Below are 25,909 nucleotides of genomic sequence, written 5' to 3' on the forward strand. Positions count from 1 at the left end.
CTCGGCCGAGGGCCGGCTCCTCCTCCCCCTTCCCCCTCCCGCCGCTCCTCCTCCGGCAAGGCCGGCGCTTGCTGCGCCGGCAAAACGCGGCGCCGGATCGGGAACAGCGGCCGCCCGTGGCTACGGCCGGTCCCGGGCTCCGCCGCTGCCCCGAGCCCCCTTGGCAGAGATCCCGGCCCGGGGTGAGAGCTCCGCTCCTGCCCCGCCCTGCTCGGGCTCCCCCGAGCTGCCCTGTGTAGGACGGGGCGATGACGGGCAGGACCAAAGGGAAAGTTACTGAGATGCGCTCTCTGCGCTGGGGCGGCCCCCAGTGACCCGCAGCCTGTCCCCGGGGGTGCCCGCAGGGACCCGCAGCCTGTCCCTGGCGGTGCAGCCCCGGGAAACCGCAGGGACCCGCAGCCTGTCCCCAGGGATGCCCGCAGTGACCCGCACCCTGTCCCCAGGAGTGCCTGTAGTCTGTCCCCGAGGGTGCAGCCCCGGGTGCCTACAGTGACCCGCAGCCTGTCCTGGGGGGTGCCCGCAGTGATCAGCACCCTGTCCCCAGGGGTGCATCCTTGGGTGCCCGCAGTGACCCGCAGTCTGTCCCCGGGGGTGCCTGCACTCTGTCCCGGGGATGCCTGCACTCTGTCCCCGGGGGTGCCCACAGTGACCTGCACTCTGTTCCCGGGGGTGCCTGCACTCTGTTCCCGGGGGTGCCTGCACTCTGTCCTGGGGGTGTCTGCACTCTGTCCTGGGGGTGCAGCCCCGGTGCCCGCCCCGCACTCGCTGCAGCAGGTGACTCAGCGTGCAGTAGGATCTCCACCAAGGCGCGGCTCCTGGTAGATGAAGGCTGACAATTTTGCTGCAACTTTCTTGTGTCTCCACTTACCAGGAAGCACTTGGGACTCGATATTATTTGTATTACTCTTCACCACTTAATGACCACTCGGGATAACTCCTTGTGTTGTTTAATGTCCCGGGTTATTCCGCTGTTGACTTCAGATACTTAACCCTTAGTGACAGAGACCCTTAGAAGCCTTCCAGGACGTGAGGGAAGTGCAGGGGGTGAATCAGCCTAAAGCCCAAACTACCCAGGCCAAGATAAATAGGGAAAAAAACCCCACAGCTGGAGGAAAATGATCCAGATGCACACCTATTGTGCTCTGATGTGCCAGGTGCCGCACAATTTCTTTCAAAGAAGCAACAAGAGGGTTGAGATTGATATTGTACATCCACAGATAGAAGAGGGGTTAAAATATTTCCAGATCAGCGAGTTGCTTAGTCTCCTGCTGCTCTTTCAAGAGTCTGCCATGCAGCTTTATGAAGGGCACTGATTTTGCTGGGTGAGAGTTCATGAATGAGCATTAAACATTTACACCCTGTTCACAGTTTGGTGTGTTATCCTCCTTAGTACCTGTTAAAACACCTTGCAAAGTGCCCTGGTGCCTCTGAGAGCATCCAGTGGCTGAAGCAGGATATTCCAGCTCTGAAAGCTTCCTCCCTGCTGCTGCACCGAGGATTAAATCCTTTGCAATGTATCCCTTTCCATTCGCGGGTTTAGCTTTTCATGTCCTTTTTGTTTGGTAAATTACAGGTACTGTGTTCTGTTGATTATGAAGTATTAACATAATTACAGTAATTCTGCCCAATGATGCAATGCATGTAAACATGTAATTAGCACGGAGGGACAACAATGAGCAAAGTGATGACAACATGCAATAATGCAAAATGCCTTTTTCTCCCAGTCGTGTACAGTGATACCGGCTTTAGAGCTCAGCGCCTTGATTATTTCTTTAGAAGGAGGCTTTGTTAGAATGTTTTGCTTCCTTCTCTCACACTGGAAAGAAAAGCATACAGAGAAAACACCATATTGCTTTATTGCTCAGAGTGTTTATATGTGCAACCCCCTGCACGCCCCCCAACCTACTGTATCTGATTTCCTTTGCAATATTCGAACTCACCGCATTTGATAAAACAAACAAGTGCCCAGGCAGCTCACATTACTCTCTGGAACTTTTGAAACTGCCTGAAAACTGTGAACTTTTAAGATAGGGAACAGAGTGTGCTATTTTGCAGTGGCTACTACCTCTGGCTTTTATTCCCCCTTCCTTTTAACTCAGAAAAAGCGGTGGCATTTAGTTCTCGGGACCCAGAAAAGCAACGGCAACATGGGGACTTTGAAAGCCCCTCCTGTCCTCCACGCCTTCCTGATGCTGACACAGTTTTCATCCTCCCCAAGCTGCTGAGCCTTACAAGTGAGCAAAGCCCGGGCTGGTGGCGGCAGAGCCAGGGCTGTGGGTGCAGAGCCAGGGATCGTGGCTGGGGAGCAAAGCCCAGGTTAAGCCTCCCCCAGTTCAAAAGTGAGGGGCAGCAGGAGATAGGGAACCTCTGCAGTGAAGGGGGCTGCTTGCTTTGCTCATTTGCATCTCAATCCCTACAATGCTCTTCCGGCTACTCACAGCTATTCCATAGTAGTGCTCTTGGCTGAGATCTGGGAACACGCTCAAAGGGTGAGGCAGCTTTTGGATGCACTGAGCTGTTTTCTGTTTGAGCTGTGAAAAGCAAACATCTTTTCAAGAGAGAACATTCTGAACAGTAATTTTTTTTTTTCTTTTTTCATTTACGATTCAGAAAGAGCAGAACTTCACTGAAATCTCGGGAAGAAAATATTGTATAATGTCGAATGGAAATATAAATCTTCTGCAGCAAAGGCTTCATTTAAACTCCTCTGAAAACAGAAGTCACCGAGTAACTACTCTGACCTAATGTGGCAGGACTGGAGATACAGGTTCTGTAAGCAGCTCCCTACACTCAAACACTTGAACCCCAATAAAGCTCCACTGCTTTCCTCAAGGAGCAACTCAAAGATGAGACTCTACACAGTCACTTCAGACACTTCCTTCTAAATTCACTTTAAATATTTGCTTGTCACGGCTACCAAGCCAGGCACAAACAGCAGCGATTTTAAAGGACTTTTAAGGATTTTAAAGAGCAGGAGGAGAACCTATTAAAGGAGAGATGACTCATTTTCCTCAGTACTCAAAAGTACAGATTTGAGGAAGGCAAAATCAAGTAGTGATTACAAATGGGCTCAAGCTCAGGTCTGGATTTAAATTTTCTTCAAAGCATGGCTGTGTTTGCATTACTGGGGACAAACCCTCCTGCCAAGTTGGGACCCTGCTGGAAGGCACAGGAAGGGCACTTTCAGATGCTGCATTTGGGGTTAAGCACATCTCAGCTGAACATTCAAAGCTGCTTTAAACACTGTGGCAGAGCTAATCTGTTGAAAGGTCTCACTCTGCCTTGCTGTCCCCAAGGGAATATATTTGGGAGAGCTGTGAGCTCCTGTGAGCTGTGCTGGTCACTGCCCAGCCATGTGTTGGTTTCACTACGTGTCCCTGTTTTGCAATTTCCAGGCAGCCCCCTCTCAGCTGATTTATTGTCACGCTCCTCAGTTTGCAGGAGGGGAATCAGGTCCTGTGCTTACAGAGCAGACCCAAGGGCTGGTGCCTGGTGTGCAGCCCCTCGCTGCCTGCCAGCAAGGGAAATCTGAAACTTTGAAGGAGGAGGGGGAAGGAGGAGAAGCAGGGTATTTTCTGGAAAGGCAAAGCCATAGCTAAATAGCATGCATGGCAAAGCAGGAGGGAAAGAGAGTGGTCTAAGAATTCAAACAAGCCACAGAGAGGACAATAGACAATGAATACAGGAGCAATAGGAAATAAATAGAATTTGTAAGGTAAATCCAGTGGGCAGACAGGAGTGAGCAGAGTAACAAAACAGGGAGAGGTTCAGCAGCTGAATGGACAGTGGGAAACCTTTGTGTGTGGTGAGGGGGGACCGTGTTACTTGCTCTCATGAAATTAAAATCAGTGAAGAAAATACACTCATCCATAATTGCACCCTCCTGCTCATTCCTGCCTGCTTCTGTAGCCTTAATATCCGAGCACAATTCCCACTAAGCCTAAACCACTACATCACATCTTGCTTTTCTTGTTTTGTTTTGAAGGGAAAAGTTTTGGAATGCAACTGAAAACAACAGACATTTAAAGAAAAATAAGTAAATCTTTCCTAAAAGAAGCTGCTGTTAGGGCATGCCTGAAATCCAGCTGCAGGACAGCAGCATTTCTGATTAAATCATGTTAATTTAAAGATGGCATTTTAAAGAGTGAGGCAGCATTAAAGAAGAGTTGGGAGAGGGGGTGGGGAGCAGAGCTGCCCCTCTGCCCTGGACACACACACAGGCAGCTCTGACACAAACAGCTCCCCCTGAGCTGGCAGCTCCTGCTGCACTCACACCCAGCTCCCTCCTCTGGGTGTTTGCACTGGGATCCCAACCAGCTCCCACCCAAACCAATGGATTTTGCTGTAGGCATGAAAGAGAGATACTTTATTATCAGATACCTACTTAGTTATTGTCAGGTACTTAATTGTCAGATAAACAAACAAAAAAACCAAAAAAACAACAAAACTTTGGGAATAAAAAAAAAATCATTATATAATGCAACAGCAAAATAAATTAAAAAAAAAAAGGCCCAGAAAAAGAGATGCCCAGACTTGTGATGTGGCCAAACCAGTAGGTGTACCTAGAGTTACACCTATGGGCCCTCTGTGCACAGCACTGTGCAAACAGGGATGAACACTGCAGGCAGGGAGGTTCACTTCCCAAGAATATTTCAACATTTGAGGCAAATCAGTAGTGTGGCCAATGTGTAACTTCCATTTTTTAATAAAATAATACATTTCCCTTTCTCTTCAAGGCCTTTCTTTTGATCTCCCAGGTATGAAGCAGGGTAGGACACAGGACTAACACCAGCCTTTGAGCAGGGAGGTCAGGTGTGCTGCCCTGCCCTGTCCCCCAGGGCAAAGCCCCTCTGCAGGATGGGGTAGCCCAGCCCAGGCCATCCCTGCCTCTCCATGCTGCCTGCAGAGCAACACTGCACTCCTGGCCACACCACTCCTGATTAAATACCTCATCCAGGCAAGATACATCAACTGGGGAGGCTGAGCAAGGCATATTTTTGGCCAAGAGGTCTAAGGTGGAGTAAAGATCAAACCTACACCTTGGGATAGTGCTAAACCCTGGCTTTGGGATATAAGGACCAGTCTCCCAAACCACACAGCTTGGTTTGAATCAAGCCACGGGCCACAGCATCATGGTAGCAATGGTTTTGGTGCTTTTCTCTCAGCATTTCCCCACTCCCAACACCTTGAACTGTTAAGCAACCCAGCCTGTGCAGACAGGAATTTGCATTTTACTCTTTGCACATCAAACTCAAAAGCAATGAAGGGAATGATGTCTGGACCCAAGCAGCCTATTGAGAGGATCAAAAAGGTAACACAAAGAACAAAAGATGGCTCAGAAACAGCTCATTCCCACCCCACACTGCAAGGCTGGGACTGGGGACCCAGGCAGAGGATTTAGTGCCTAAGCCCAGAGACCCCTCTGGGGTGCAGGCAGTAACTCATGCTTGCATGCCTGAGTCTGGTAAAGCTGAAGCCAAAACCAAAAACCTCTGAAGAGGCCTCAGCATATTGCTGTTTTGGGGATAGTCCCGTGCACTTCATCCACAAGCATTAGTGTTTTCTTTTCATTTCACAATAACCTAGGTATTTAAAATGTCTGCCAAGAAGTACTCAGAAAACAGCATTTAGTCTGAGGACTCTTCAAGAGGACCAGTTGTTTATTTCTACCACTTAATAAACATTAATTTCCTGTTTTAGACAACATAATTTATGCCACCGGTGAAGCTGATATTAATCATGATGCATATCTCTTGGCTGGCTTAATTTTTCATTTTCTTCAGCTCCTCCAGCCTGTCTCCACTCTGCAACCTGTAAGCTCAGCCCATGCAATCAGTTTTTCAAAAGCATTCAACAATTTCCAGTACATGGAGAGAGACTATGACAGCAGAGGACACAGGTCCAAATCCATTAGCAGTCACTTCTCTTAATAAAAACAAAGCTAAAGAGAACATTTGTAACACTGATCAGAAAACAAGAATATATTTTCCTTTCTACTTCAGAATTTGGACAAAACTGGTGCAAGTTACACTAAACAAATCCAGCCCCTGCCAGGATAAACAAACATTTCTGCAGTGTTGCTTGCTACATGCCTGTCAAGAAATAGACACTGACATGCATTTTAATGCAACTCTCCTACAAATTGTGAAAAAATAACTGTGCACTGGGTATTCATTGCTAGGTTACCAGAAGGAGAGAGAATATTTTTGCAGACTTGATGAAGTAGCAAGGTAAATACTTCAACTTAATAATTTTCAAATTTCACACTTCATTTTCAACAGCAGGTCTTTTCAGAGACCAGATCCACCTCAGATCTGATGACAGGGATTTTTTGACAAGCTCCCATGAGGCAGATTGGGTCCATGGAGTAGTTTTTGCAAGCCAAATTTCACCCTAAATTCAGTGACAGTTTTTGTAGGAAAACGGCAGCGAGGTTTGTCCAGTTGTTATTAACAGCACAAGCATTTTCATTCTTTCTTAAATTCAATCACCCACTCAATGAGTGATGTCTTACCAAATATTTCAGCATTAACAGAGAAAAATAAGCAAAGAGCTCTGTGTAGGTACCCAGTCAGTCTGTCTGTCTGCACAGACAGCAGCATTCTGGGAGGAACAACTCTGGTTAAAGCAGATCAGGGATTGTGTAACTAATCCATAAATTCTGACATTATTACATATTTGCTTAAGGAAAAACAATGGAGCTGACAATGAAATGAGATCTGTGCTGCTCCACAAGCAGGGTCCTTTGTGCTGCTTTGAGGCAGTATTTGCAGGGCAGATGTATCTGCAGGGGATAAAGGGCCCTGCTTCACCTCCTTCCTTTTAGCACCACAAGCAAGAAAACTCCTCAAAAGAAACCCAAAGCTCAAATGAGACTGTCAGTTTTGCAAACTCTGCTGAAAGAGACTCTAATTTATTTCCTTTTTCTTTGGTTTAAAGCATGTGTTGACTATCATGGCTTTATTAGGTCAGATTACACTCTCATTTAGGTGCCAACAAATCTGAGCAGAGATGCTCCCCCGATTAAAGTAGTGGACTGAGGAAAAGGAAAATTAGGTTCTCTGTCAAAGTCCTCTCTCAGTTCCTTGCATGACCTGCTGAAAATAATTTGTCTATATTACAATGCTGAATTTAGGTGATGAGGAGCTCTGAAAATCCATTGACACAAATTCATGGTACTCTGCCAATTTACCGTTGTGAGATCAGTGACTAAAACAAAGCAACATGAAAGCCTGAAGGTGTGGTAACAGATCTAAAATGATCTAACAAAACTAACAGTAAGGACTAGAAAATCAGGAAGTGCTTTTACTCAGAAACACCATCAAGCTAGAATAGATTAAAATATTTTTAGAAGATGCCATGTTGCATATTTTAGAAGTTGCCCAAACTCTTTTTTTCTTAAATGCTTTTAAACAAAGTCCTTGGAGCAGTACCTAAGTAGGAAATCTGGATTCTGCTGTCTTGGTCATATATTTGTCTATGTATCTTCTGCTTTCTCTTGCAGAATTCTGACTTGAACTGAATCCATTCCAGAGTAAAATGACCAGTGTAAATCTTTGAAGGAAAGGGAATCCTCCCTACTGCTGAATCTTGTGCTCCCAAGAACTGGAGGAGGTCTGCTCTAACAGGTCAGATTTTCCCACCCTCTCTCATGCTGACATGTCTGGTTGGGCCTTATGTGGACCCAAATGCTTGAAAGAACATGAAAATCAGACAGTCTGTACTTCCCTGACACAACTGTCCTGCACTACCTGGCATGTGACCCAAGCAGATTCCTGGAGATCTCATTCATATTTAGATCAGATTCTGGTTTGAAATTATCAGTCATTTAGACTGAAAGAATTAGATTATTTTCTTCCATACTGGAAGACATCTCTCTTTCCCATTTATAGTCACATTTTTTTTCCTATGCTGGACCATTTCAAGGAAAAGAAAGAAAAAAAAAGTAGTAGTAACCCACATGGTTGATGATCTATTTATCTCTGGTTCTTTTTCATTTCATGCCTCTCTCACTTCACAGCACTACAACCTTTTTGAATTGCCCTGTGTGATATCCACTCCTCCTTGTTGACCATTGCTCACTCATTCATTGCTTGTTGGATCAGCTGGGCACTTGCACAATCAAGGCTTTGTTATGTTTTCAGACAGGCTGCAGGTCACAATATTGAAGCAGCACAAGGACTGTTTCCTCTCCTGGTATTCTTCTTCTCTGTTTTTTTAGGAAGACACTATCCTAAACACATGAAAAAGAATACAAAGTAGTTATGACAATAAATACTACAACAGCTCTCATTTAATTTCCGACACAATGTCTGTTTTTTCCTTTGTCATAAGAGAGTGAAATATTCAAAAGTCTGAAGAGTTTTTAAGTTGGCCAACTGAGAAACAAGAATTTCCTTCTTTGAAGAGTGCAGCAGAGCTCAGGTTTATTTAATCAATCAGTGGATGATAGCTGGTGATACACAGTTAGTGGGGATCCTGGAAGAGCTGCTCTCTCCACCAGTTAATTGGCCCAAACAAAATGGAATGGACTTTTCTAACTAATAAGCACTGACAATAATGAACAGCAACTGCAGGGATGGTGGGAAGATAAAGGAATGCACATACCAAGGCTCTGCAACAGGATGAAATGTCAAAGTTCAAGTTTACGTGCACAATAACCACAACGGTCACATGGGTTGTCAGCTGCATAAATAATCTGAGAACCCAAGATGAGAACACTGACCAACACAACTTTCTACAGTTGGAGGTTCTAAAACAAAATGAAACTTCCCATTTGCATACAGAGATATCCCAGGATTTAAATACCTGCAGGGTTTGCTTCTAGGCCAATGCTCTCAGTGGAGCTGGACACTTGGCTACCCTTGAACTCTGTCTTAACAGGCACAGTACTGGGCAAAAGCAGCAATGTTAGCAGAAAGGTATTTTTAGTTGTTTTCACTTGAAGTCAAAAGAGGATCTTGAATTCCCAGCTGGTGAAATTAAATTTCTTTCTCTTGTGGTTAAAAAAAAAAAAAAAATAGTACCTTATTTAGGAAGGGAAAGTTTAGATGGAAGTTAAGTATCGGGGTTCATTATGGAAAGAATAAGAAGTAGATGAGTAAGGATTTTGTCACGGGGAGGGAGATGCAGAGTCTTTTGTGCATGGTGGTTTATTGCAGCCTCTAATGGCATCAGGATGACGTTACCAGGGAGCCTCTACACAATGAAATAATTTACTGTCACCTCTTATATCCTGCTAGCACAGCAATGTAATCTCCACAGACCTGCTCCTAAAACGTTTTTGATAAGCAAATTCTATCTGTAATGTCACAGATGTCATAACCTTACGTCAAAAAACTCTAAACTTGACACAATTGTCAGTTTATTCACACAAAATTATTGTGATCCTTTGAAAAGATCACTGTACAGACAGATTTGCTCAAGTCCTTTACTTTCACTCCCAGGTCCCACTGCTGGCAGCCCCCATCAGTCCCTAAAGCTGCACAAATCTGTGGCTCCTCCTCAGCTCCCCTCAACCCAGGGACAAGAGGCAGAGATGAGCAGTCCCGGGGGAATCCATAAAATCAGAGGGGTTTGGGAAAGCTGCAAAAGGCAGCCTCAGAGACAGCAGAACTGTGATTAGAGCTGAGCAGCAGCCATGAGATTGGTCAGCAGAAAAATTATGTAAGAAGTAGAAAATAAGGACAAATAGAACAATGGTCTGTGTATTAACGCTTGTCTAGAATAACTCCCTAAGCTGCAGAAAAGTTTATCTGGTGAGATATTATAGCATTCTAAGCTCAATAATGGAGCTCTGTGCATTGTGTTTTAGGGCTCACAAGCAGGTATTGTATTTGAAATAAGCAAGCATTGTTTTAACCAAAGGTACCTGTGCTTATAGTGGTTGGATAGAACTACTGTCAATGTGCTTTTGCTTTGTGTGATTGGTCAAAAAACTTTTAAAGTAAATTGTGACATTAAGTTCTGTGCCTGCTGCCTGGGATGTGAGCTGCTGGCATCTTCCCATTGTCATACCCATGGAATGAGACTGATGCTGGAAAATGAAACAGCTCAAGGCACATTCCCAGCAGTCCTGTCCTGTTGGTGATTTGTACACAGACCCCTGGACAACAGCACAGCCCCACGGGGCTGGGGCAGTCCCTGCCTCCCAGCTGGGCTCAGTGGTCCCACACAGCAAGTCCCCTCTGGATCCCCCTGTGACAGATAATGCCACCCCGGGCTGTGTCCCTGCCCTTCCACAGCCCCGGAGCTGCCTGTGGGCACTGCTGGATAAGACAATCACAAACCATCACAGATCCCATTTGCACAGCTCATTGCTTCCTTTCCTCAGAGAGCTGCACACACTCAGGTTAGCACCGCATTTCTCAGGCTGTCCAAAGGCCCTCCTGGCCTTGAGAAGGGTTCCATTCAGCAAAGAAAGAATATAAAGATGGAGTAACAGTTTTTCACTGAAAGGGAAGAGTTTCCTGCCTCTGCTGTGCTCACATCTGGTCAATTTTCTGACAAGAATTATATCTTTGCTACTCTTTTACAACACACAGCCAGGACAGCTGTAAGGGAGTGAGCTGCTCTCTCTACTGCCTTTGTATTATCAGCACTATTATTAGCATTAACAAAACTCTTAAAAAATCTGTATTACTGAAGCTGCATGAACCTGAAAACTTTTAATTTTATAACCCAGGGTAAGTGTGATGAGCTGGCATTTACAGGAAAATGCAGAACAGTCTTGGCTTGAAAATTAAACAAAACTGAAACTGAATTAGTCACAATAAACTGTAATTTAAGATCCACTTTTCAGAGCAGGTTAACATTTAAAGGAGATATTAAAAGATATAATACAGCATAATAAAATGTCTTTTATGGGGCAGTATAAAGATTTAAAGAACCTACTGAATTCTGTTTTAAATGAAGACATATTTAGTAAATGTTGCTGTATTCTCCAGAGCTATACAATTCTTGTATCTTTTCTTTAGATGCCTTTGGCTAATTCATAATTCAAAATGTTACTCATTTCTCTTCCTGTGTGTCATATAAAGATCTGCATCCAATACATGGTCTGTGGATCTCTTATATTATACAAATCCCAGTTCCTGTTATGTATACATTCCTTTGGAGGGATATGATTTATTTCTTTAAGCACTTTCCCATCTTAAAATGTCAGATGCTTCCTGTACTTAAACACAAAGAAGTTTAAGCTCCCAAAGGTACAGAAGTTCAACAAAATTCTGTCTGTGGATAGTATGTACTTACCAGGGAATCTTTGGGAAATAGACACTTCCACCTACTTTCCTCAGCTCTTCAGAATAACTTGATTTTTTAAGTGTTTAACAGTTCAGTCATCAAGAAGATCAGAGGCACGGTTTTGAAAAACAAAGGACCTCAAGTGAACGCTGGAAAGGTGAAAGGTTTGCTCTTCTTCAAGCAGAAGCATTGATTCTCCAGGGTTATCAGTGGTGGCACACAGGAAAATGGGAATTCAAGGCCACCCTTTATCTCTTCCCATTATCTGAATCTTGCTATCTTTTGTAAATAAGAACCTTTTCCCTCCAAATAACTTACTTATGAAGTTCTTTTGGGTATGTAAGGAAAATGCCTTTATTACTTTACTGAGTTTCACATTGGTTTGTTAGTAGGAAACCCAAACTGTATTAACTGAGGTGGTAAGACCATAATCACATGCCTATCACTGGATCCTCCAGGTGATTTCACAAGCTAAAAAATAAATTTATACTTTTTATTACTAATTATTGCATTATTTAGAACCATTCCTTTAGGAAAAGATTACCAAATTCAAGTCTAACTTTGCATAATATTGCTCAAATATTAAAGCCCTTGGCAAAGAAAAACCTGCACTAATCTGCTTCCGTTCTTTGGAAGTGCCTCTCACTTGTCACTACCTCATTTCCTGCAGTTTTAATGCCACAAAATCATACTAAAAATAAAGGTACACTCAGCAGCCTGAGCTGGAGCAGGGAGGAGAATGGCTTGAGCAGAACAGGGAACCTGCAGAACATCACAGTACTGTGGGCCAGGACATGGAACCACAAGGGCTGGGATGACTGGTGGTCAAGGAGAGTGTGTGTTTGGAGGTGTGGGCTGGTACTGAAATGAAAGGGATCTTTCTCTTTCACCCACAAGGCTACCCAAGTCCAGTAGTGCAGCTAACAGAATATTTGTGGTATTTACTGCCTCATCAAAACAACCACCAGCTTCTTCAGGTTGACTCATTTGAAAAGAAGAAAGAAGAAACAAGCAACATCCTTTCTAAGCACAGCTAATGTTTCAGAGAAAGAAATGTATCAAACAACGTTTCTTCTCTAAGGAGCAGCAGCATTTTCAGTGAGGTTACCCAAACTCAATATGTCTAAATTGTAAGAGCAATTAGGCCTGTAAGCTGAGCATTTGAAGTCTTGAGTACACAGGGAAATTGGCCCAAATAACTCTTAGGTACTAGTCCCTGCTAGTAATAAATGCTCTGAAGGCCAAAGGAAGGCATTAGCAGCCCTTGTGCAACTCCCTTAACAGGGTGTACACATGTAACTAATTGGAAACCAGTAAACAATCCTGGCATTGAAGCCCAAAGCAGATAATCTCACTCACACTACTTCAGTCATTTTCTTCTCATGTGGCTGACTGGAATAAAACTGCTAAAATACTGTTTCCCTCATGCAGAAAAAGATCTAGGGGATATAATAGATCACAAGCTGATTAGGAGTTAACAGTGTCAAGCCATTGTGAAAAAGGCAAACACTGCACTAAGCTGTGCAAACAGGAGTATGGCTTGCAAGACATGAGAAGTAATCCTGCTCTGGTCCAGCCCCAGCAGGAGCACCAGGACTGGTGCTGGGGCTTATTCTCCAACAGAGATGCAAAGTGCCCAGAGAGCATCCAGAACAGAGACAGGAGAAAAAACAAAGGTCTAAAACATCACTGAACAAATCAGATCTCTCGACAAAAGCGTGGGATGGGAGGGAAACTCAACAGCAATTTGCAAATTCATAAAATCATAAATTAATAAAGGGCTTGCAGGCTGGGGAAGGACTAAAGGATTTGTGATGGAATTTGCAAGGCTCCTCAGGCAAAGAAAGGGTTAACATAGGCATTAACAAGAAAGCAGCTGAGAAGGCACACAGCTGCAGGGGATAAAGGCACGGGGAGAGGGCTATCAGGGGACCCCTGGAGGAGGGGGCTGAGCAGCCTCCTAGGGTGGAGGTACAGGCTGTAGGGATGGGGGCCTGGGTCCTTTTTAAGAAATTCTGGTCTTATCTTTGGGCAGGCTGCTGGCCTCCTTGGTAGTATTTAGTCAGGGTGTTTGATTATAAAATCTCTTCTTAGGCCTGCAAAAAAGCAGGGTAGGGTGGTAAGGATCTTGTTTTCTTTTTAATAGCCCAGCAAAACTTTTCACATCTGGTCTAAAAGGCAGACAAAGTGCCAAATCTACTAAGGTAGGAGCAAAGTAGGATAATTCTTGCCTGAGGTAAAATATTAAGATGCTGTTACTAAGAGGATTCAAAGAGAGGAACTGTACCTTGGGAGCTGAACACTATGGAGGGGGAGAGAGAAGTAAAAAGCATCTGTGTGAAAGAGATAAGTTATGCTGTAGGCTCAGCCTCAACAGCTCTAAAACTGGGGAGATCACAGAAGTCTTCGTCTTTTAGCCAGAGGGAAAAGATCTTAGCCAGCCGAATTTCAAGGGGCTTAGAAAGTGCTGCAATAACTAAGCTGGATATTAAGAAATCCTTTCCATGGGCAAAGACAGCAAGGGCTGCAGTGAAGTGGCTGAGGAGGTTATGAAGTCCCATGGACCAGGAGGTGCCTGTGAGTTGAGCCTGTCTCAGGATGGCAGCACTAGATGAGCTTCTCATGTCCCCTTCTGCTGTTTTGTATTATAATGAGAGATATTGCCCCCCTCTCCTCTTGCCGCTCAACTGTGACATTTTATGAAAATAACAGCATTTTTGGAAGCTCAAAGCATTCTTTGAATAGAAGTGGTTTCAAAACTTGCTCAGAGCTGAATTTTTTACCTACTCTGTTGAATGATCCTTTCAACATAGTGAGTTCTGGAAATACTTCAGTACCAGAGCTTGTAACTTCAGTGACAAATGTGTTAAAAGAACACTCTCTACTCACTCATTCTCTCTTTCCAATAAAGATACAACCAAATTAAGTTGCTCACGTGCTCCACAACACAACAGATTTGTTTGTATAGATCCATTTTTACTACCCCAGTTACTATTTGAGCTTTTCAAAAAGGAACTAAACCCAAGGCTACTTGGCCTCAATAACCCCTCTGATAGCCTACACAAGCAGTCTTGCTTTATTTTCTTTTAAACTCCAGTGAAATCAGCTGAGATCTGCTCTCACAAGTCAATATGCCCATGTTGTTCATACTGTCTGTGTCATTTTAGAAATGACAGTTATATGTAAAAAAAACCAAAATAACAAAAAAACCCCACCTAACAACAAAACCAGCTTTCTGGATATTATGTTTTTCCATTAAGATGAGGAAAATTTCTATTTGATAGCTAAAGCCTCCAGAAACTGCAAATCTTAGGTTCACAGTAATACTCCTCAAAAGATTCTTTTGTCAGAAATAAAAGCTAAACACTAATTTGATAAGAAATGTCTGAGTTTGCAACGCTTTTAGCTGTGAGGACTACTTTGTGAGCTGCCCCCATCACTGAGAAAAACCTTTAACACAGAGCAATTGGAAGTAGAACTAGGACCAAACCATCTTTGCTTTGTTCTTAATGAGTCTGTTGTGGAGATCTCTTTCCATTCTGCCCCACATGAAAGTGGAATGGGCAGTGAAACAGCTGACTGTATTTTGGAAACTATTTCGTTCCCCAAGTTGCCCAAGGACACAGAAATGCCTGCTGGAATTTCAAAAGCCAGTAGGTAAGAACTCTCACAATGGGTGTTAGCTGCCTAGGTTGCCCTGACAATCCCACTGAATAGGTTCCACATGCTTATGGGCCTTTAAATGTCTCTCCAAACCCACCCCAAACAAAAATCACATTCTAAGCAGAAATTTGTATTTCATTACTTTCTGTGGTCAGCTACATAATATAACTTAGAAAACATTTCTGGTGGGTTTGACTGGTTCTGTATTTTCCTCAGGGAAGGCAGCAAGGGCTTTGTCTGCATTTTGTTTCGCTTAATGAGGCGCTGTCCCTGACTGGGACTTTTGTTTGGTTTAGGGTGAGTAAAGCAATACTCTGCTACACTTTCCTAGATAAAGCAAGGCACGCAGGCAACACAGCAGTGCCAGCAGCCTTTGTCGCCAGAAACAGGAATGATCATATTTAACAGTGCTGCTCATGGAGAGATTAAACTCAGGCTGCACGGTGAGAAGCTGTGCAGATAATTTGAAATAGATTCCGAGGGTGAATTACTGCTTGGCTGTTTTCCTCACCTCAGTTCTCAGATTTGTGTGCCAACCAACATTTTAAGATAACTCTGCTCTGTTTGCTCCTTGAATTGTCTGGCTGTTTAACAGGTTCTTCAAATAAACAAGGGATAATCTCAGGATTTTGCTTAACAAAGATTTCTTTGTGCAAATTTTAAAAATTCTGAATAGGTTGTTGTACAGGGCCTGGTGCTGCAATCCCTTTTAGCTGTGAATACTTTAAGGCAGTAAGTGGTTGCAAAACCATAATTTCAGTTAATAAATGATCAATAATGCATTCCAGTATATTTTGAAATGCCTCCCAGTATCTGAAAGGGCCTACAAGGAAGTTGGAGAGGAAGTCTTTGTCAGGAACTGCTGTGACAAGACAAGGAGTAATGGGTACAAGCTGAAAGAGGGGAAATTCAGGTTAGGTATCAGGAACAAATATTTTACTGTGAGGGTAAGGAGGCCCTGGCACAAGTTGCTCAGAGAAGCTGTGGCTGTCCCATCTATAGAAGTGTCCAAGGCCAGGTTGGACAGGGCTTGGAGGAGCCTGGGATACTGCAAGGTGTCCCTGCCCATGGTAGGGGGTGGCACTGGATGATCTTTAAGGTCCATTCCATTCCAACACCATGATTCTATGATAATGGCACCATTACAACCAGCAATTTTTCCTTTTAAAAGGTTATTAGAAACTTTTTTATTAAAAAAACACTGAACACAGTAGTTTGGGCCAAGAAAAGTCCAGACTGGAGAGATTAGAGAACATTGGCATTACCATTATCATTCTCCAGGAATATGTACGATGATCAACTCCAAAGCGAAAAATTTTTTTCAATTTCCACAAATTTCAGTTGAAACAGGCTACTACCTGACACAATACCTCAGTGTGGGAAATAACTTTGAAAAAGCATTGTAACACTGCTGAAAATGTACAGGTTTGAGCTTAGAGACCAGTTGGGGAAGCGCAGGCAGCATCAATTTCGGAATCAGAGTGAGAGGGAAAATGTGTGCTAATTTCTTAACAAACATGAGTGAAGATATGGGTGTTAACGTCTTTGAAATGGGTCCTCATGTCTCTATTAACAAGCAGCAGGTTTGCTGCAGAGCGCAACTTGACTCCTGACACTGACAAGGCTCGGCACAAGCCTGAACTTCAAAACTTTGGGGAAAATGCCATGTTTACATTTGGAAAATGCCATGTTCACATTTGGAAAATGCCATGTTTACATTTGGAAAATGCCATGTTTACGGTGGGGGGAACACGTGGCAGGCGATTCGGGATGGCTGTACCTTCCTAACACCTCAGCACTGGGAAAGGAAGAGGGCAACAAGCGGCCGGGATTTTGGGATAAAACGGAGGTCCTCGACAGAGAAAACCCCGCGGGTGTGTGGCCTCGCTCTTTATTTGAATAAAGTTGCAGGGCTCTTCTGTCTTTTTTGGGGACACTGGTTTTTCATAGCGCGATTTTCCGTATGAGTGTCTTCACAGCCGGGGCCGTGACCGCGGCCGGGTGCCCTCACGGGCCGGGGCCGGGTGCCCTCACGGGCTGGGGTCGGGGCCGTGGCCGGGGCCGGGGTCGGGTGCCCTCACGGGCCGGGGTCGGGTGCCCTCACGGGCCGGGGCCGGGGCCGGGTGCCCTCACGGGCTGGGGTCGGGTGCCCTCACGGGCCGGGGCCGGGGTGCCCTCACGGGCCGGGGTCGAGTGCCCACACGGGCCGGGGTCGGGGCCGTGGCCGGGGCCGGGCTGCCCTCACGGGCCGGGGTCGGGTGCCCTCACGGGCTGGGGTCGGGGCCGTGGCCGGGGCCGGGCTGCCCTCACGGGCCGGGGCCGGGCTGCCCTCACGGGCCGGGGTCGAGTGCCCACACGGGCCGGGGTCGGGCCGCCCTCACGGGCCGGGGTCGGGAACCGTGCCGGGGCCGGGGCCGGGGCTCGGCAGCCGCCGCCGGCAGAGCCTCTTCCGGCCGCTCCAGCCTCCGTCTCTGTGGTTGTTCCTCCCGCTCCTCCCTGCGGGGCGGCGGCGATGGCGGAGCCGGGGAGAGCCGGCGGGAGCCCCGAGCCCCCCGTGCAGGTGGTACGTGACAGGCGGGGCCGGGCCGGGGTGCCCGGGGCTGGGAGTGCCCGGGGCGGACACGGCGGCTCGGGCGGGGCCGGGGCTGGCCCGGGAGGGCTCCCCCGGAGGGTTCGGTGCCGGCGCGTTCGGGTACACCACGGGGTTGGCAACGAAAGTCGTAATATCTTCCTACAACACTTCCTGTTTTTGTTACTTCCCGTACAAGTGTGTGTATATATATATATGTATATGTACATATACATGTACATATGTATATGTATATACATATGTATATACACATGCATATATATGTGTATAGTGTGTGTATATATCTTGTACATATATATTATATATATATATAATTTTGTATATATGCGCACTTATCTATAAATAAAACACATAAATAAAGTTAAATATACAACACCTATCTCTATTTGTGCCTATATAGCCATATAAATAGAAATATAAAACTACAAAAAAATATATAATACTTGTGTAGAATGTGTGGAGTTCAGGGAAATCCAGGTAGTGTCACAATGCTCAAGTCCAGGTTTGATTCACAGCTCTGTTTCAAGAGTCATATTTGGCTCATAGGCCATGAAAATCCTCTCTGTTGGATGCTGCTGTAAATCAGCCTCAGCTGATGAAATGGTAATTGTGACTCAGATCGCTCAGATTGTCACTCAGATGATTTGTAATGCCAAAAGCACATTAGTTGTTTGCAATTTATCCCCCAAATACTCAAAATGACTTTGAGGGAGTTTTACACCTCTGTAGTTCACTGTTTTGGTAGCAGTCTTCAAATACAGGAAGGACTGCTGCAAGGAGAACTAGAATAATCATCTGTGCTGGGATTGGGAAGTAGGAGTTGGCATAAACTGTAGCAAAAAAAAAAAAAACAACACTGGAAAAACCATTCTAGGGGTTTTTTTATGCCTGCTTTTAGTGAGTGCCTTAGCAAGGTTGGTGTTTGACTCTGGAGAGAGGGTTTGTCAGCAATGCCAGAACTGTGGTTGATCTTGTTTTGGGACAGGAGAAGCAGACACAGTCTCTGGAGGTTGCTACCAGCTGGGATTTTTGCTATGAGACTGTACCTGTAAGGGAAATAGTGCCCTGGTTCATGTTATTCCCCTCTTTAAATGGTCCAAGGAGATCAAATTCTTCTGATACAGTCACACAACATTAAAAGCCAATTTATGACTGCCCAGTTGCAACTCTTAATCCAGGGTACAAATCTGGTAATGAATGAGGGAGAAATGCAGGTCTAGATTGTTGATTTATCCTCAAATTAAAACTAAACACAGAATACCAGTGAGCTGAGCAAAAATGGTGAAACTCTAGTATACATCAGCAATACTCTGAGGTGTTAATCCTATTGCTGAGTACAGTTATTTGTGTGGATTTGTTAATTTTTCAGGTTTTACACAGAAGTATCATCAGCACTTCAGCTCTGGGCCTTAGTTTGGCAGGTGTCCAGTTCTGCATGGTTCTGTGGAAGCAGAATTTGCTCACAGTCATATGTTTAGGAGCATGTAAATATATTATGAGCAGTTCAGTTGAGAGCACCTCGGTGCCATCAGGTATTTATGGGTTGTTTTCTATGTGCTGCCCTCAAAGTACTTTTTTCTGCTTTCAGTTCAAACCAAACAGGGAGGTCAAACATCATCTTGCTATTTTGCACTGCTGCCCTGACTTAAAACAGGAGTGCACCACGGAAAAAAAGCAAAGAAGTTCCAGTTTTCAAACCAATGGCAAGCCAGTTGGTGATGGCTTAGTCAAATTTTTACTAAGTGAATCAGAAAACAAATTGAAAAATAACGGATTTTTCTGGATGTGCAAAACTGCACAAGTTTACATTGTCATTGGAAGAATTGTGGAACCCTTTTTTGTGCATGAATGTGTTAGATTGATTGGTGTGAATGTGTAGGGTCATGTTTAGTTGCCATGTCCACATAAAGAATATTAAAATCTTGAGTAAATTGAATATAGTACTTCAGAAACTCAGATTTTTTTTCTTTTATTATAGTCTCAAAGTACTAATCTGAGACAGTTCTGAAATAATCTTTTTTGTCTGTATGTTGTAATTATTGGGTAATCAGTTTCACTTTTTTTTGTTTCTCCCTATTTTATCTCTCTAAAACACAAACCAAAGGCCTACTTTGCCTTAAAGTTTAAAGAGCTTTTATCCTACTTCTTTTGAGAACTGTTCCATCATGCTGCCAAAACTCAGGAGGTTCATTCATTTAGATGTTTGCTATTTTATTTGGCTGTGAAATGTTGTTAATCATTGTACCCTACACAGGATTGGGTTGTACCTGTGTGCACATCCTTCAGTGTCCAAAACTCTGCCTTCTGATGGGTGCACCTGTGTTTGCACCTTGGCACTAAATTGTGAATAATTCCATTTCAGTATCAAACAAAATGTTTTGTTTCTTAGGATTCTCTCCTGCTCACAATAGGAACAAATCCTCTCTTTCTTCCAATTTGTGGTTACCCCACATCATGAGGAGTTTGTGTTTCTAGGGACTTCTTGAAATGTCCCATGAGACTTTTTAGGAGTTCCTCAGGCCCTTAAGTTCCCCATCTAAAAGTAATTTTAGCAGGTTCAGACTTGGCTCTGCCTTTTCAAACCCAGCCAGTGTTCCACCAGGCTGATTTCTCAGCCTTTGCATGCTGTGAAGGAAGTGTGTTCTCTTTTGAGACACTGAAAGAATTCTGGGGGTTGTTGGCTTTTTAGGGATGACTAGATCAGTGATGAGAAACTAAACTTGAACAGGTAAAGCTCTCCTCTCTGGTTTCTAACCAATTTTCCAATCTTTCAGGTGTGTTTTCCTGCTGTGTGTGCACCTGTGAGCCAAGGGGCTGTAAGAGGAAGGCTGGGATGGCAGAGTGTGGAGCTGGAGTCAATGTTAAAATCTTGGCTGCACCCTGAGGGCCCAGCTGCATGCATGAGCATCTCCAATTAGGCTTGAGGGGAAATTGAAGAGTGAGATGTATTAATGGAGGACAAAAGTGTCTTGAGAAATGCAGGAATACCAGAAGCAGGTTAGGGTGGTGTTACAGATGTTTCATCTCTGGGTTTGCTTCAGTGGTCTCTCTCTTGTTTCCTTGGACTTCCACCAAAAACCATCTTGTGGAACTTAATTTAAAAAGAAGGTTGATAGAGAAGAAAGCAAATCATATTTGTAAGAAAATAAAGGTTCTTCACCTACTTTTATATTTTTCAGATGCATTTTTTGGTGAAAGTTAGTTTCAGAAGGATCTGCTACTTCTCCTTTTTACTAAATATACTGTAAATAAACAAAAATATGCTTCCTGACATGCATGTGGATCTCTGTTTGTTTTTTTGTAGTCTATCATTTTGCCTGTTCACAACAGTGAGTGCTGGTTAGATGAATGCCTGAAGTCAGTTTGGGAGCAAGATTTTAAAGGAACCATGGAGCTGTCAGTTTTTAATGATGCCAGCAAGGTGTGTTTCAGACCTTTAAAATACTGTCTCTAACAAGAATGTTTTGGTTCACTTCAACACACAAATTAAAATAGCTGCATCTATGTAATTTTTTTTTCTAGGATGGTTCAGCTGAAATAATTGAAAAATGGAAGATCAAGTTGGAAGAAATTGGTGTTTCAGTAGTCATTGGAACCAACAATTCCTCTCAGCCTCGAGGTGGTATGTAGATTCATTTTGTGAGAGTTTGGTTCTTATTGCAGGCACCTTCTGATTTTGAGTTTGAAAATGTCTTTGTAGCCATTTCCACTGCAATGGAAAAAACCCACATTGTTTTCTAGAGCTCTGTTTGAAAACTCATTCCAATTTGAATTTGGCCCTGTAGAATTTGTTTATATGTTCAAGGAAAGAACTTGGCTAAGCACTTGTGTGCTCTACTCTGCAAAAGCAAAAGAATTTTGTTTAATTGTAGTATACACAATGTTGTTAATGCTTACAATTTTACTGTGGCTTTCTGATATCTGATTTATCTTCAGGAGATGGGTTTTAAGAAAAAAAAATATTCAAAATTCCTTGCATAAGGATTTTAAAAGTAAATGCATATCTTTCAGTCCAGTAAAATAGACCCTGAAATAGAAAATAAATACCTTTTTGATATTGCTTCAATGATCAAATCGAAACAGAGGTTTCAGAAGTTTTGATGTGAGCTAAAAACTCTCACTAAAGTCCCAAGTATTCCCTCAAAGGGCTAAACCAATATATTTAGTGAGCTGTCAGACAGGTGTATGATGTGATCCCCTCTTCATTTGCATGCTAATATGAATTATCTCCCACTGCAGAAGATTACAAATAAGTCTCTCTCTCAACAGATTTTCTTTTGCTTGCTTTGGTTGGTTTATGTTTGGGGGGTTTTAGCACAAAATCTTCCTACAATGTGAAACAGAAATAAAAGTCAGTTGGTTTTTGGAGAAGCTGTTGTTGAGTGCCAGTAAAGTTGGAAGATCACAAAGGAAGAGCAGTGTGCTCACATTTTCTACTGGAGCTGTGTAACCAATGGTTCTCCCATTCTGGACTTTGTTTTAATGAGTAGACAGGTAGGAATTGTTGGTTCCAAGTTTGTGTTTTTGAAGTTATCTCTTAAAAGTCACACTTTGGAAACACTGTGACACAGAATTTGGACAGTTGCTGTTTTTTCACTGCATGTCCTGTTTGAAGTGTAAAAAACTCAGGCTCTTTAGAGTCTCCTCAAGATGATCTTCTTATGCAAAAGCCCACTTCTGTTCCAGAAAGTTTGCTTTTCATCCCCTGTTGAAACATGCAAATAAATTGGGAGTTTGTGCACTGAATTCATCTGCAACCTGGTAGAGGCCCCTGGCTTTATTTACTGTCATTTCTCCTGACTGTAGCTTTACATCTGTTTTTAAATAGTTGTCAGACATAGCAATACTGAAGTAACACAGCATAACCCTCACTATAAATATTTTTAGTATTTTAATACCTTTAGCATGAACTGGTGGTGTTTTGACAGTGCAGCTTGTAATATCAGAACTATTGGGCTGGTAATGACAAAAGGCAGACAAGGTTTTTAGAGGGAATTTTTTCTCTTTTGGGCAACTGACACAGCTGGATTTGAGCAATGTCAAGAATTACTCATAATCCTGTAACTTTTTCTTCTTTTTTCTCCCCCCTCTGCTATTGGGTGATCAGTCTCTTTTCAAAACTGACTTCTTTTACTGATCAAGAAACTGATCAAGAGACTAAGAAGGTTGCAATTTCTTAAATCAGAGAATAATCCCAGAGGTTGTTAATTCCATTTCTTAGGATAGCCAGTAATGTTTCTGCTGATACCATCGTGTTGTGTAACATATTTGCCATTTTTATAAACATTTGCTGTGTCTAAAGTCTTGTTCCTACTAGAGTGTTGTATCAATTGTGTATAAACTAGGTTTTAGTATGCCAGAACACACAAGCAGGATGGGGTTTTTTAAAATTTTAGAATTCTGATGTCTGTTCACCTTTTCACTTCAGGAAACTGAACCTAAAAGTGAGTTCCAGTTGTGAATTCCATTGTGCCATTAGGGATATGTCAGATTATTTAGATTATTTTTTGGTTTAGCATGCATTTATCAGTGTTGGGGTAGCTGGAGACTGAATAGATCTCTAATAAATTGGGGGTAGGAGGGGCTGTGCACTATTGAAATATGTAATTTAAATAATAGTGTGAAATGCATAGTGCTGCTAAAAAACAAACCCAGGCTTATCCATGTGGGAGACACTCTCAGGTCACCATTAAAACAAGGACATCTTTACTTCATGGCTGTTAAATTTTAGAAGCAGGTTACTTGAAATCCATAGCATTTGTTTGCTTTTGGTGATTTACTTTCATTTTGTTAAGGACTAGGTACAACTGGAAGGAGTCTTGCCTTTAAAAGAAGATGCTTTGGTCCAGAAACAATGTACTAGGCAGGCTTCACATCTTCAACTATTTACACAAGATTAGGATTTATTTCTGATTCTTTTCGAACATGTAAAAGAAAGGGGGGGGAACCTTGGAAAAAAGAAAGGGTCACTTGCCTAAAAAAAGGAAACCTTTTTCTTTCCAAGAGTAAGGAATGTTAATATCTCACTGAGGCTTAAGTTTTTACAGCTGTAGCCATGGTAACAGGCTCTTTTCACCAAGTAAGCAGGCCTTACAAAACTCAGAGACCTGGCACAAACATTTCATTTTGTTCACTAGAGTAATATTAAAGAATTTTTTTTTACTCATGCCAAACACAGAATTTGTTGTGGTGAAAGAATTTTTAATACCTAGTTTCTTCTAGGGGGAGTTATATTTATCTTCTTAATAATTTAAAAAATATGTGTATTTTCTTCTCTCTCTTTTCTCTGAAAGATATCTGGTATATGAAAAATTTCAGGATGTTTCTGTCTTAAACACAGCAAGAAATATTTTCCAACTCATAACAAATACTAGATAGTTCTTTTTTTTATTTAAAGTGGCTTATTTCAAAATGAGATCTGAAATACTTAGGAAGTTCATAGAGTAATATAATTGCCATCTTCTAGTTGCCTTGAAGCCTCCTTCACTATTTTCTTGTAATTTCATTATTATCCATTGAAAGTTGCTGAAATACACTGAAATGTATGTCCAGGCTGCTTTACAGCTGCTGTGCCTTCTGATAGTACTGGTGTGTTAAAAATTGGGCAAACTTAATTCTGTCATCATTTTTGTGCTGTTCTTTATCTCCTGCTTTACTAGGGGGAAGTGGAGGGCTGGGGGTTGCAGCTTTGGCATGCCCAGGCCTGCTGACTTGCATCAGTTGTTTCCCACTCCAACTGTGGTGCCAGGACCCAGCTCTGCTGCTGTGGCAGCTCCTGTCTCTGCCAGCTGCTTTTTTACTGCCAGTGGGAAGGAGACTGAGAGTTACTGTGCAGATGAGATTCCATATTCATAGCTCTGTACAAGGTAGAATGTAAACATCCTGTAAAGTAATAAAGCCAAAAAACACACAATGAAGAGAAGTTGAGGTGAGGATTAAAGTACATGAGAAAAAATAACACAGTTATAAGGAAGGGCCTTTATTAGTCCTCTTCTGGTGCTAATGTTCCTTGAGGCAGTAAGAAATGCAGTCATAAGTCTTTTTCTGTACTTGGACAGCTCAGCAAAATAGCCAAGGAGCACGTGCATTACAACTAAGGGAACCTTTGAGCCCAGTTAAATCTGTTTCCTGAGCTAACTTAAATTTGTAACACATAAAAGGATAAGAGAATTAGAGAACTCTGCTTTTTTTTCAAATGCAAAGTCAGAAACTTTGTGGATAATATTATTTAAAATTATTCTGTTCCATTTCATGGTGAGAGTTTTTGGCTTTACATTTCTAGTTTTCCCCCAAAGAGTAACAAACCCCACAGTATTGCTTGTCTTCACAATGTTTATTTTGCAGGTCAGGGTGTTCTTGCTGGATTCCCTGACTTGGTTCCATAAATACTCCAAAGGAAGCTTAGGTGTCTCATTTGTGACCAAGTGGAATCCATGCAGCATTTTTCAGACTAGCACTGGATGTAGTCTGGGCTTTTCTTAGAATGCTGCCCAGGGCAAGAATTCAGAGAGTTCTTAGGTTCACCTTGTCTACCTGCAAAAATGATCCCAGTAAGCATTCCCACCTTGTGGGTGTATCCCCGTGGTTGCTGCAGTCCCATCCTTACCTTCAGCTGTGCATTCCTGCTCCTTCTCATTTTTCTGCTTCTGCCATTTGTTTGATCCTCCAGAACAGTCATCTACTTCAGAAATTAAGCTGACAAAACAATTTTCTTCTCTGGTTCATTCATTTCTTTCTGAAATGAATGGGTTGGTAAAAAGATTCACCAAGTGTCAGGAGGTCAGAAACTGAGACACCCTGGGTGCCAATATTGTCATTTGTCTGAAGTGACATTTCAGTGTGGTCTGCATTGATGATACAAGATGTTATGGTATGAATAAATCCCCTTTGTGCCCTGTGTATGTATCTAATCAATCAGCCTGCTTTGGCTCCTCTCTGCATCCCCTTTACATGAATGCCATGTGAAGGTTTTGCATTTGCAAACTTTATATTTGACAAGCACCAACCAATAGAACTTTTTGAGTCCTTCTGAGAACTTTGATGGGAAGAACAGCAGTTTCTGGTCATTTTATGATTTGCTGGTATTTTTTAAGGCTTAAAAGATGAATCAAAGATTTTCAGTATCTGCTCTTTGCAAGGGGTTGGCCTTTAAAAGTCCCTTCCAGCCCAAAGCTGTCTGTGACTCTACAAGCTGAGGTTCTGGATATAAAACCTGCCCCCTTCAAGATACACATTACATATGATATCTTTGGGGAGGGCTGGCAGAAGTACTCTTGTTCTACTTGATTGTAGAATTCTGGTAGTCACTCAGAGAAGGTGACTGACATAGGCCTCCTATTTCAATATTCACAAATTACCTTGCTTTAAATCTGGTACCTTATGTGATACTGATTTTTGTATTTTTTTTCATTT

At 43.0% G+C, this 25,909-nt stretch overlaps 1 protein-coding gene across 6 annotated transcripts in view; it reads left to right on the forward strand.

Moving 5' to 3' along the window:
- Positions 1–17,371: 17,371 nt before the first annotated feature.
- Positions 17,372–25,909, forward strand: part of B3GNTL1 (UDP-GlcNAc:betaGal beta-1,3-N-acetylglucosaminyltransferase like 1) — a 109,772-nt gene continuing 101,234 nt past the window's right edge. For 5 of the 6 annotated variants that reach the window (XR_011683428.1, XM_071452935.1, XM_071452936.1 and 2 more), the window contains exons 1-3: positions 17,372–17,470; positions 20,802–20,918; positions 21,020–21,119. Coding sequence is in view for 5 of the 6 variants with exons in the window: in XM_071452935.1 (XP_071309036.1) it covers positions 17,420–17,470; positions 20,802–20,918; positions 21,020–21,119 (268 nt within the window). In the remaining variant the exon portion in view is untranslated. The remainder of the gene's footprint in view (positions 17,471–20,801; positions 20,919–21,019; positions 21,120–25,909) is intronic. The other variant, XM_071452939.1, reaches the window with a different exon arrangement.

This window comes from Agelaius tricolor, unplaced genomic scaffold (genome assembly GCF_023055355.1).
Source record: "Agelaius tricolor isolate 1412-34295 unplaced genomic scaffold, bAgeTri1.0.p SCAF_35, whole genome shotgun sequence".
Lineage (NCBI taxonomy): Eukaryota > Metazoa > Chordata > Aves > Passeriformes > Icteridae > Agelaius > Agelaius tricolor.